General features: G+C 37.9%; 1 protein-coding gene across 4 annotated transcripts in view; it reads left to right on the forward strand.

The window, feature by feature from the left end:
• KIF2A (kinesin family member 2A) overlaps window positions 1-12,749 on the forward strand; it is a 51,038-nt gene that overhangs the window by 31,911 nt on the left and 6,378 nt on the right. For 2 of the 4 annotated variants that reach the window (XM_064641946.1, XM_064641947.1), the window contains exons 14-18: window positions 466-670; window positions 3,859-3,969; window positions 8,576-8,643; window positions 10,302-10,415; window positions 11,560-11,710. In XM_064641946.1, coding sequence (XP_064498016.1) covers window positions 466-670; window positions 3,859-3,969; window positions 8,576-8,643; window positions 10,302-10,415; window positions 11,560-11,710 — 649 coding nt within the window. The remainder of the gene's footprint in view (window positions 1-465; window positions 671-3,858; window positions 3,970-8,575; window positions 8,644-10,301; window positions 10,416-11,559; window positions 11,711-12,749) is intronic. The other 2 variants (XM_064641948.1, XM_064641949.1) reach the window with 2 other exon arrangements.

The following is a 12,749-nucleotide window of genomic DNA, read 5'->3' on the forward strand; positions in this document are numbered from 1 at the left end:
TGCCAGATTCTTCATCTGTAAAAGGCCTTGATGCGTTCTGGCAGAGGTTAAGTGCGATATTTTTTTCTTTTTTTTTTTAAGACTTGAGCTTCGTTGTTTTTAAAATTAGCCTTGTGCATGGACTACTGCATGATCAGATAGAAGTGCCGTCAGCATTTTATGTCTAAGCTTTCTGATAATCTGAAATATTTGAAGATCTGATTAGTCTTGCTTTTAAAAGGGAGGTAAAATGCTACTAATCTTCCATTTCTGATTGAAGAGATGAAAAAAGAGATATAATTGCACTATGTATATCCAGTTATTAGTGTTCTATCTCTAGTGTTCACAGGAGTGTTAAACATGCTGTCAACATGTAGGAAAACACAGGAATCTGCCCTGAGAAAACTAGCATTGTGAGATTAGTGTTTAACCTGTGTGGTCCTTTGCCTATTCATATGTCCTTCTCTTTTCTTCCCTCGTTTAAAGGACATCTGGCCAGACATCTGCAAATGCACACTCATCTCGAAGCCATGCAGTATTTCAGATTATTCTCAGAAGGAAAGGAAAATTGCATGGTAAATTTTCTCTGATTGATTTGGCTGGCAATGAAAGAGGAGCAGATACTTCCAGTGCAGACAGACAGACCCGACTGGAAGGTGCAGAAATTAACAAGAGCCTTTTAGCACTCAAGGTAACTTACATGTTTCCATTGCCTTTGAGTAAGTGGAAGCCTACATATAATAGCAATAACTATTAAAATTAATGGTTTCGCAGGCTTCACTTGTCTACATTTTCTACTGATTTGACAGGTAAAATAATATATTGTTTTTTCCTCTAAATGCCTGAAGGAACACTTCATAATTCCCAAGTAGAAACAGTGCAGAAACATTGGCCTACCAAATTGCATCTAGTTTTTGTAAACGAAGAAAACCAACAAAAAACCAACCAAAAAAACCATCTTGAACAGAAAGTCCCTAGTAGTTGAGTTTTCAGACATGTTTGATATATATTTAAAATGGGAAAGCAAGTGACTTACTTTGGTACTCAGAATATGAAATACTAATTGGAAATATGCTTACTGATCTGAGTATTTATTTCTTTTTTTTTTTTTTTAATAAAAAATAAAATTACATTGACAACATATTTATTTACTGCTGTTAATATATTCACTAGAGCAAAACAACAGCAACATGTCCAGACAGAACTAACAAATGCATTAAAATAAGCCTTGGAAGTTGAAATCCACAGCAAATTGTCTGATACTGTCACTACAGATTTTCATACATCAATCCAGGATGCATCAACACAGCTATGAAATACTATGCACCAGCACTGTGGTTTTATCTAAAAAATCTGAATCCCTAAATTACTGTGCTTACTTTTTTATTCCCATTATATATTTAGGAGAAGAATGGTATCTAACTAAAGAGATCTCACAAAACAGCACAAAATTTTGATGTATAGTATGTCATTACAAAATTGTGTGGCGTGTTGAAAAATTGGAAGCAGCAGTTCCAAAAGTGTAGCCTATTCTGATTTAGCATCAAACTAAACAATGCAGGGAACATGTTCGTGTTACTGTTCTTTCAAATGTAATTGAATGAAGCTGTTTTGTTTTGTTGTGTTTTGGATTTTGTTGGTTTTGTTGTTTTGTTGTTTTTGGCAGGGGGGTGTTGTTTTTTTTTCAGTTTACTTCTTGATTTTGTGCTAGCTAGTGCTCAGACAACATATTTTGTTAGTTTTCCTACAAGTTGTCTTTTTAATTATAGCAAAAGGTTCTGCTGCTGCTATACTAGTAATTTTGATCAAAATTATGTGAGGAAGAGGAAATAAAAATAAATTGGGGTTTTGCAGAGATCTAAAAGGTGGTGTAAGACGATAGAAGTTTTTCAATTTTATGTTAGTTTTCCATTTTCCATCTCTCCCCAAAAACATTACTCAGCTTTTTCTACTTGTATTCAGGACCCATGAAGTTATTGTCAAGTTCAAATTAAACTAGTATGTTCTGAGAAGTGGTCTTTGATGCTAATCCCGTGATGTTTGTATCCGGGTATCAGTCCTGTCTTAACCTGTTCAGATTTTTAGTATGGGAAGTTGTCTGTGTAATATCTCTACATGGAAGTAATGTTGTAATTTTGTTACCTGGTTTTCTGAGCTGTCATGAAAAGCAAAAAGCAGTTAAAAGCTCCATTAATTTAGAAGCTGGAGGTGTCCTTCTGTAATCTTTTACTAATAAGGAGATAGCCCGATTCTATCAGGAGTAAGCAAACTAAAAATCACTGTAGTAAATTAAAATATCTTAATTAAACTTGTTGATTGCCATATCAGTAATTCAACATACACATTTGTGACTTTTTACTTTGCAATGTCACTTGTTGAAAATCCGTTGCTCCTCTTCCTGTCTTACAAGCAGCTTTTACCTTTATGCAAGTTTAATATTAATGTATAAATTAAAAATATTCAAGGAATGCATTGCCTTGCTTACCTATAAGTATTGAGTCCTATTTTAGCACTTGTATGTGAAATTCGCATGCAACAAGCTTCAGACTTTTGTTTATCTGAGCTGTGTCCATTCTGAATTGTAAAATTCAGCTGGTCAGTTTTTTCGATAATCAGTTTAGTTAAAGCCAGTTTGCCCTTGTGTTTGTTTCATCCTGTATAATGGAACTTTTATTCCAAGCCCATTTTTAGTTCTGTTTTATGCTGTTTCACAGCTGCCATGCTTTCTCAGATTATCATCCAACAGTTTCTAGCCTGGCTTTTGGAAGAAGCTGTTTCTAGGAAATTTCAAAAGGCCACAAGGATATATATTCAGCTGAAGGATTAGTTGAACTTCTGTAGAACTATTCATGTAACACAAAAGCCATTCCATCTGTTAGTGCAGCTAAAAGCAAAGCTCTAATTTAAAAAGCAGTTGAAGTATGGTTGGTTATAGAAGTTCTGTGTGTACATGTGTTAAAAGTGCACCAAGGAAACTTTGCGTCTGAAGAGGTGTCTGTAGGCAAAGTGTTAAGGCAAAGGCACAATCTGAATTAATGGTCAAAATATGATGACAAAACCACAAAAATTTAAAATGAAACTTTCTTTGCCTAGGAAGTAACTTATGATGTTAGAGCACTGAGTGGATAGAAGTGATGTTTAGAGTAATGCTATCTTGGTTTGCACTGTTGTGCTTAGTTGCTGCTGTAACTTCTATAGTAATTTCATAATATTTACATCTGTAGAGTATTGTTCACTGGAACCCAACCAATTGCAAATATTAGTGTAGCTCCATGCCCCTGCAAATAAAAGAGGAGACCTTATCTCTGTTTTTTTCACTTAAATAGTATTTTAAAACAGAGAATGACTTAACATTTTTGAGTGTCTTCCAATGTTGAGTACATCAGTAAAAAGCCATGCATACTAGGTTTATGGCCTGTGGAAGCTTTCAGAGAGTTTGCTTTCTTCTGAGCTCTAAAGAAAGTCAGTGGTAAATTCAGAATCAAAGCTACTGCTTTTAATTGGTATAGTTAACACGTGTCCCTGTCCCTGCTCCTGGCAGATGATGTAGGTCATTCAGGCTTTTGTAGCTGATAATCAGGAATAATTGTTAGCCTGAACATTTAACATCAGTGTTTTGTTTTGTTGTTGGATACAATAGACGTAAACATTTTGGATGACACTCAGTTTTTAAGCTTCTAAGTCCTTTTTACGTTCCTTCCTCCCTGCTGAGCTTAAAGAGAGCTGGAAGCCTCTTTAATTACTGAATCCAAGCTTTAATGGTAAATTTTAATGATATTTTGGGGGAGAGCAACAAAATAAACATGTATTTTCTGATTCTGAATTATATTTTTGTTATATTTGCGTAACACATATTAAAGAACCTCTTTGTTCTTTCAGGAGTGCATTAGAGCCTTAGGCCGAAATAAACCTCATACACCCTTCAGAGCAAGTAAACTTACTCAGGTGCTAAGAGATTCATTCATTGGAGAAAACTCACGTACCTGTATGGTAAGTTGGTTTGGTTAACTTTTCTAACAATAGCAAAGAGAAAAGGCACCGTGAATTTAGGCTTTTATGTTTAAAATGGGTCGCTTGCTACTAGCAGTGTGTTGGACTTAAATTTGTCCACTAACTGACACTGTATGTGGAAGGGGATTTCAACAGAGACATTTCTGAACATTAGGAGAAATTTCTTCGTCAAAGGAGTTGTCAAGCATTGAAACAGCCTGCGCAGGAAAGTGGTCAAGTCACCATCCATAGAGGTATCTAAAAGATATGTAGATGTATCACTTAAGGACAGTGGTGGTGGGCTTGGTTGGGTAAATGGTTGGATTCAATGATTTTAGAGGTCTTTTCCAACCCAAATGATTCTGTGATTTCAGATAACTTGCTCCTGTCTCACTTTTTATTGACCTTTCTTATTTCTTCCTTTAGTTTTCTAGCTAGGCAGGCAGCTAGAAACGCTTAAAGCTAGAATTTTGTCTGTTTGTTTTTAATAATGTCTTAGTTATAGAAGAGTCTTTTTTGTTGATGCAGAATTTTGGAAAAGTGGTGTAGACTGGAAATACTAAGATAAGTTATGATCTTTAAATGAGAAAGACTAAAAGTTGGTACCAAGGGCATCAGCATGTGCTTCAGGCTGTTGAGGGGGAAGTTACTGGGATAGATAGAATGAATAGCTGTAAATAAATATGTAAAAAATATATATGTGTATAATATATAAAATAAAATATAAATCAAAATTATTGAAAATATTAATTATGATTAGCTATTATAGATATATAAAGACATGATTATATATACATATGTAAATAGTTGTTGAATTGTTGTAAATGTGCATTTCCATCAGTCTGAAAAACAGAATTATTCTGGCAGATGGAGGAAAGAACAGATAAAAGCACTGACATCAAGTTGTCTTATTATTCTTAATATTTCTCCTTATGAGAAGGCAAACTCTCTGCAGTGCACACCGATTACTAGGCTTATTTGGTTACTTTTCACTGACTCCTTGGAATTACTTAGTCTGGAAGCCAAAAAGGTCTGCAGACCACAACGTTAAAGCTGTGGTGTTAGGGCAGCCTAGTCTTCCCTTTAGCTGTTAGGTATGGCTATAATGTGAAAATGGTGATAAGATAGCATTTATTAACCTACCTTTCTGCCGTTTTCTGGTGAAAAGACAGAATTGTTTTCTTTCCCACTGAAACATACCTAGCTGAAGATGCCCCTGCTTACTGCAGAGGGGTTGAAATAAATGACCTTGAAGAGCATTTTCCAAACCAAATCATTCTATTATTCTATAACTTCATAAATCCTATCCAGGATCAGAAAGCTAAATTGTGCATCTCCAGTGAGTGTATCCACACTGCTGAAGGAAGTTTGAAAAGTTAGCCTGTTGGAAGTTACTCTCTGCACTTTGAATAACTAACATTTGTGAATATTTCATGGAAGATCTGCTTCCTTCAAAAGAAATCCAGAGACATATAGTCAGCATAAATAAGTGTTTTTGAACTTTATTAGTCATTGTAGTTTTACTGTTCTTGTCCTTAAATTGTTTGAGAAACCATTTAGTAGGATAATTTATCGCCATTTGAAAGTTGCAATGTGACTACATAGAATAGTCTCATTTTTTAACCAGTCCTGCTCCTTGACATGCTGCATCCTTGATGTGCTGCAGTCATTGCTGAAGTGCCAGACCCATCAACCCTCCAGGGTGGGAGTAGGAGCCTGCAGACTTCAGAGTCCCAGCAGGGCCATTGATCCCACTGTGATGGCTTATAAGCAATGTAGACACGTGCGAAACAGAAAGAATGGTAATTTCAGGTCTTAAAGATACTCCTGTTTGTAAGTAGTGCGGCTTTTTCCATCCCCATTTGGAATTCAGAATGAGGAAGTGAGTGACAAAGAGGTCAGAGTCCTCCTGTCCTGCCTGGACTGGGCTTATTGGGACATGAGGAGATGTCATATACCAAGAGTTGTGCATGGGTTCATGTGCCCTGAAAGGGGTATCCACATGGCTGACAGAGGCACATCTCTATGTGCATTTAACTATATGTACTATAGCAGCTGTACTGCTCTTTATGCTCTTTTATACTCTTTAAAATGTTGAGGCAGTCTCCTAGTATTGTAGCAATTTTGTAAATAGGTAAAACAAAAGACACGCACACAAGCAGAGGAAAACCCAGAATTCATTCACTTCCCATTGTCAGGCAGGTTCAGCTGTGCCCAGGAAAGCGGGGCTGTATCATATAATGATGCCTTGGGAAGACAAACACCATCACCCTAAACATCCCTCTCTCTGGCATGCTGTGAACATTGAGCTGATGGAAGAGATGCATACATCTTTCACATTATATAAGTCAGGAAGGGTTTTAGGAATGGCTAAGTTTTTGTTAATTAGAACCCAGAACAAGAGATGTGCAATTGTGTGATTTTCTTAAATCTATGCTTGTTGTTTTCATTGGTAACTGATGTGTGTTTTCATTAGTAACTGATATGTAAACTTAGCAGTTTAAACTTAAGTCTGTATGGTAGCAGGCTCTTTAGGCTTCCTAACCTGCTTCCACCACATATTTTTCCTTTCTCCCCAGAAGTTCCTCTTGGGGTGACAACTTCTGCTTTTGTACAGGAATGTCAGCAGCAGGATGTAAGAGAAGATTGGGATTATCTAATTCCCATCAATTTCAGTCTTCTGCGAGACTAAGAGGCATCATTCTTGTGATGCCATGACAAATGTTATTGTGTAGAATCATAGAGGTGTTTGTCATGGGTAGAGCCTTTACTGCTCTCTTGAAAAGAGCACAGGTGGAAAAATTGGACTACTGAGAGAAACTAGGACAAATAGTGTTGCCACTGTTGCCCAATCACAGTTTTTATTTTTGCTGAGTTCTGGAAAGAAGGTACTATCTTCAGAGTATCTTATTTAACTGGAAAAGGAACGACCTTTAGATTCCAAATATATCTGATAAAAAGTTTGCTGTCAAATATTGTTTACAGATAACTTCTGATTGAGGAAGAAGTATCATAGAATCATACCATAGAACCATAGAATCAACCGAGTTGGAAAAGACCTCAGAGATCGTCAAGTCCAACCCTTGATCCAAGACTCGTGGTTACTACATACACTGTGGCACTAAGTGCCACATCCAGTCTCATCTTGAAAACCTCCAGGGGCGGTGAATCCACCACCTCCCTGGGCAGCCCATTCCAGTGTCTGATTACTCTCTCTGTAAAAAATTTTTTCCTAATATTCAACCTAAACCTCCCCTGGCACAGCTTAAGACCATGCCTTCTTGTCCTACTGCTGGTTGCCTGGGAGAAGAGACCGACACCCACCTGGCTACCACCTCCTTTCAGGTAGTTGTAGAGAGTGATGAGGTCTCCCCTGAGCCTCCTCCAGCCTCAACAACCCCAGCTCCCTCAGCCTCTCCTCATAGGACTTGTGCTCCAGTCCCTTCACCAGCCTCGTTGCTCTTCTCTGGACCTGCTCCAGCACCTCAGTATCCTTCCTGAACTGAGGGGCCCAGACTACTCCAGGTGTGGCCTCACCAGTGCTGAGTACAGGGCAAGAATCACTTCCCTGGTCCTGCTGGCCACACTGTTCCTGATACAGGCCAGGATGCCATTGGCCTTCTTGACCACCTGGGCACACTGCTGGCTCATGTTCAGCTTCCTGTCAATCCAAACTCCCAGGTCCCTCTCTGCCTGGCTGCTCTCCAGCCACTCTGTCCCCAGCCTGTAGCTCTGCATGGGGTTGTTGTGGCCAAAGTGCAGGACCTGCCACTTGGCCTTGTTGAACCTCATCCCATTGGAATCAGAGCATCTCACCAGCTTGTCCAGGTCCCTCTGAAGAGCCCTCTTGCCTTCCCAGCAGATCAACATGCCCCCCCCCAATTTGGTGTCATCTGCAAATTTGCTAATGGTACACTTGATCCCCTCATCCAGATCATCAGTAAAGGTATTAAAGAGAACTGGGCCCAACACTGATCCCTGGGGGACACCACTAGTGACTGGCTGCCAACTGGATGCAGCACCGTTCACCACCACTCTCTGGGCCTGGCCCTCCAGCCAGTTCTTAACCCATCAGAGAGTGCACCTATCCAACCTGTAGATGTCTTTACTTAGGAAAATAGTTAAATTAAACTCATCTTTAATACTGTTAAGTATGATTTTTGACTATGGCCAAAATCATCATAGAATCTCCTTGAACAGAGAACAGCCTACAGAGATATATGAAAAATAATCTAGTAACTGTTTGGAGGATATATTAGTTTTACACTCTGTTGAGTTGCATATTTCCCATTTTGAGGAGTCTTTTATTTTTTAGTTAGAGTTTTGCATTTACATATTATGTTACCAAGGTGGTGCAGTTAAAGAAATTGACTGAATTTCTGTGAATTCTTGATGTTCCTTTTATGGCTAAAGGAAATTGAAGCTTTGACTGGACATCTGTGTCCCTGAGATGCTGCTGTATAAGGACAACTGTACATAGCAGACATTTTTTGTAGAAGATTGCAAATGAAACTGGAGATTAAAAAAATGTATGAAGTTAATTTGAGTTCATCTACCCTTTCATGTGTACAAAGCGATTTATTAACATGTGGCTTGTTTTCTCCAGATTGCTACAATTTCTCCGGGGATGGCATCATGTGAAAACACTCTAAATACATTGAGATATGCAAACAGGTATAAAAAATATTTTTTCTTATAGCTATACCAGCTGTTGATGACTGACATTTGAAATAGTTGTTCCATGATGTATAATTATTTTAGCTACTTGAATAATTTGATCGTAGTTGCATTTCTTAATAAGATCCAAATTACTGATCCAGGCTCACATTTAATTTAAGTTGTCACTATAGAAATTGCATTTACACCATTATCCAGAAATGCAGAGATGGATGATGTGGATTGCAAGATATGTGGGAGATGTCACTATTAGTTTTGCCCCTGCTATGGAGGAACCATCTCCTGCATTAGTGTTTGTGATGATTCCCTGGGACATGAGCTACAAGTTCTGTGAGGTTATTTTTTTTTTCATCCCCATGGTGGAATTGTGTACAGTTGCCAGTCTCTATCATACGTTCATATGAAATTTCACGCTTCCCAAATACAGGCAAATATCTGAGACCCCTAAACAAAAAGGCAGTAAATCTGACAGACTTTTTGATCACTGTGGAGAAATTAGCACCTCCAGAGGCAAATGCTGATGCTCTGAGACCTGTACTGCTCTAAGAAAGTGTTCAGCTCTCCCCAGTGAGTTTGAAAGAAGCCCTCACCTGCTGCAGTTCTCCCACATTTAATAGAAATGGGGTGATCAGGTCCTGTGTGTCCCTGCAGTCAGACCTTGACCCAGAGACTCCCCATGTTTTGCTGTAAAGCACAAAGGCTGCAGACTGGGGCCATCAGGTACCCTGGTTTTGCCATTTTTTACCATGTGGTGGCCTGCTTGCCCCAGTGAAAGATGGCAGAATCACGACAGCTCCTGCTTGGCTGGGCACCACAGCCAGTTGCTGGCTGGGCACAAAGGCCTGCCAGGAAGGCTTACCACCAGCTCCTCTCGATATCCAAATGTACCTGTGTCTGAGTCAAGGGAGCCAGTAGTAAACCTGCCTGGCTTGGACCAGTCTGTGTATTTTCCTTCCTGGAGAGGAGGCTTCTCCTCACCTCCTTACAATAACGTAACAAAGGACTGTCCACATTCAAGACTTGTTGGAACTTTTACCCCCTTACAGAACTTGTGTTGCTGATGTGACTCTACAAAGAGTCACTACAAAACTAATTAAACACCTGTTTCTAGTGTACTAATTAGTTGTACTGAAACTGTTTCCTCCCCTTGGTGTTAAAATTGTATGTTGTTACGGAGTACCTGTCCCTGTAATGTTCCTTCATGTGTTTGTATAGTTTTTTATTTTTTTTCTAACAATACATCATTTTCACAGTTTTTAGGTGCTGGGCACTACTGTGTGTGCAGTGAAGAAAGGAGGCAGAATAGAATTTAAAGTTTTGTAGCTGTAGTGGTTTGATATTTTAAAAGGAGCCATTTAGTGGAATATTGAATGTAGACCAAATCTTATTAACTATACAAACGCAAATCTGGAACTACTCTTCTGAAAACACTGCTGTTACGGTCCCCTGCAAATTAGCAGCACTGTTTTTGTTAAGTTTTGTTAGTAATCTGAACTGCTTGCAGAAAGTTTAAATATGTTGACACACATGTGTTTTAGTATAAAAATAATTTTGTAGTTAAATATTAAAGAAGTATGCTAAACAAAGAGTTGTCATTTTAACTGTGTTTATGAGAACATTTTCTTTTCATTTGCCACTGTATTTTGCTGCTGCAGAGTAAAGGAATTTGGAATTAGTCCTTCGGACATTCCCTTCTCACAGGGTAGTGGCAGTCGCTCTGATCTCTCTCCTTCCTATGAGTATGACGACTTTTCTCCTTCAAACACCAGGTCTACTTCATTCTATACATGGAATCTTTAAGTTTTCTTTTTGGTTATGTAATTTTACAGATCAACCTTTCATTAGTCGCCTTGCCATGAGTCACACATATGTTGTTTTTATTTTGGTTTGGCAGGTGATGGTTCTGCATGATCTGCAATCATCTTCCCAGTATTTTGTTTATGCTCCTTAAACATCCACATTCTGTATCCAGACTTGCTAGTTTCTTTCATACATTAAAAAAAAAATGGTGATGTCACCTTCGTATATTTAGTGGACCAAATCTAACAATTCCGTGTTTAGGGTAACTTAAATATCTCTGAAAAGTTTTGTAAATAATTCTGTTATTAAAATTTTTCATCATCCTGAAGTTAAGTGAAAAATATTTTCCATTGTAGTAAGTAAGTGCTAGTTGAAAAAAACATTTTTCCCATTAAAGAAATGAAGAATATGTTCTAAAACTTACTATATTTTCAGTCTTTTATCCATCTTTCATAAACTTGCTTTTAAATGGGATTTTTTTGACAGAAGCATTACTAATCTTTGAGCTACTTTCATGCTGCAAGAGCCTAACATTTTTTTAAAATATTTTCAGCTTTGAAATGAATTAAAGTATCTATTTATTCTCTGAAATACTTGGTTGCAAGGATCTATTTATTCTCTGAAATACTTGGTTGCAAGTTATTATTTTCTTCAGAATTTCTTGGCTGTTTTGCTTATAACAGCTAATGGGGTGCTGATCAACTAAATTTTTAAAACTCAATTGTGTATTCAGAAAAAGAAAGGTGATCAGGTTTAGGGTGCTGAATGAACTTTCCTTTCAAATATCACTCATTGTTAAGGAGTTACTGTTGAGGGGTTTGAGATTTTTGCCCTCCTGTTAAGTAGTATTAAGATTTTAATGAGGAAATGCCTCTTGCTAGAAGATTGGTTGTAATCCACATGCAAGTAGTAAAATTGCAATGGTCCATCCTTTTTACAAATCAGACTAACACCTTTTTGTCACTGAAAGTACATTAAATTTGTGAAGCTGACATCATCATCTTCCTTATTAAATGAATTAATTATGCATAAACATACAGAGCTTTATTTTTGGTTGTGACTTTTTTGCACAGGAGGTTACTAATTTACAACTGGAACATTTTCTGTTTGTAGGGTGAAGGAGCTGACAGTCGATCCTAGTACCTCAGGGGACATCCGTTCCATTATACACCATACTCCCAATCAGATGGATGACTTGGAGACACAGTGGGGTGTGGGAAGCTCTCCTCAGAGAGATGATCTCAAACTGCTTTGTGAACAAAACGTGAGTAGTTTACAGTATTACATGGAAAGAGATAATGAAATACAGTGGCAGAACAAATCCAGATTAATGTGTATTTGTAGCCTGTTAGCAAGATCTTCAAGTAAATAGATCATGCCTCTTCACTTTTTCACTTTTTTGTTCATTTGCATACAAAAGAAAAACCAAACCCAAAAACATTTCTTGAAGTTTTTTTTTTAGTCTTCCCTTCTGATTAGGGATTTTAATATCTCGGCAGGGTCTGCTCTAGGCTGTGGCAATCTGTACGTGTGCATTTTTTTCCAGTATAGCTTCACATTTTTTTCAGCAGTTAGCAGTATCTGGGACATTTGTCTTTTTTATTTAACACTCTTTGTGGTCTTGAGCATTATTTTCCCTGCATGCAAACCCCATTTCAAGTATTTGCCTTTCTCTGCATGTAGAAATCTGGCTACCCATCATTCTTCCTCCTGGCATTCTGATTTTCCTGGGGTGAAACCCCAGTGCACTGTTTGGGAAGAGAACCACATGATGGTCCCAATATGTCTTCCTGTGCTGCAGGAGTGGGGAGCTGAGAGGCATCTTCCAAAGGGCATTTTCCCTCATTGCTGATTATCAGCTCTAGTCACGGTTCCTTAAATATTCAGTAGGGATTAAAACTTGATTTGTGAAAATGCTGATGAAAAATAGAAAGGAGAAGTCCTTAGTATCCTAACTTTTTTCACAAAACTCTGTTTCTCAGAGTTTTTCTCTTCACCACTTCTTTGTGGTGTCTGCAGTATTTCTCACTTTGATAACTACCTTTTCTTCCAGTACTCTGTTTTATAAGAACATGCTAGTGATTCCTATAGCTTTCCACCAGACAGTCCTTCCAGCCAGATATCCTTTCATATCACACTTGTTCATTACTCATGTGGAATGAAATTAAGCTTTAAAAAATATTTCAAAAGCATTGTATTATGAACTGTACTGTCTTGCTAAAACATTAATTAAAGCCTACCTAGCACTTTCTTCTTTTATTGTTAACGATTCATTTCTAAACAAGCCCTGTTTGCCCCAGTTT

Source organism: Pseudopipra pipra, chromosome Z (genome assembly GCF_036250125.1).
Source record: "Pseudopipra pipra isolate bDixPip1 chromosome Z, bDixPip1.hap1, whole genome shotgun sequence".
NCBI classification, from domain to species: Eukaryota; Metazoa; Chordata; class Aves; order Passeriformes; family Pipridae; genus Pseudopipra; species Pseudopipra pipra.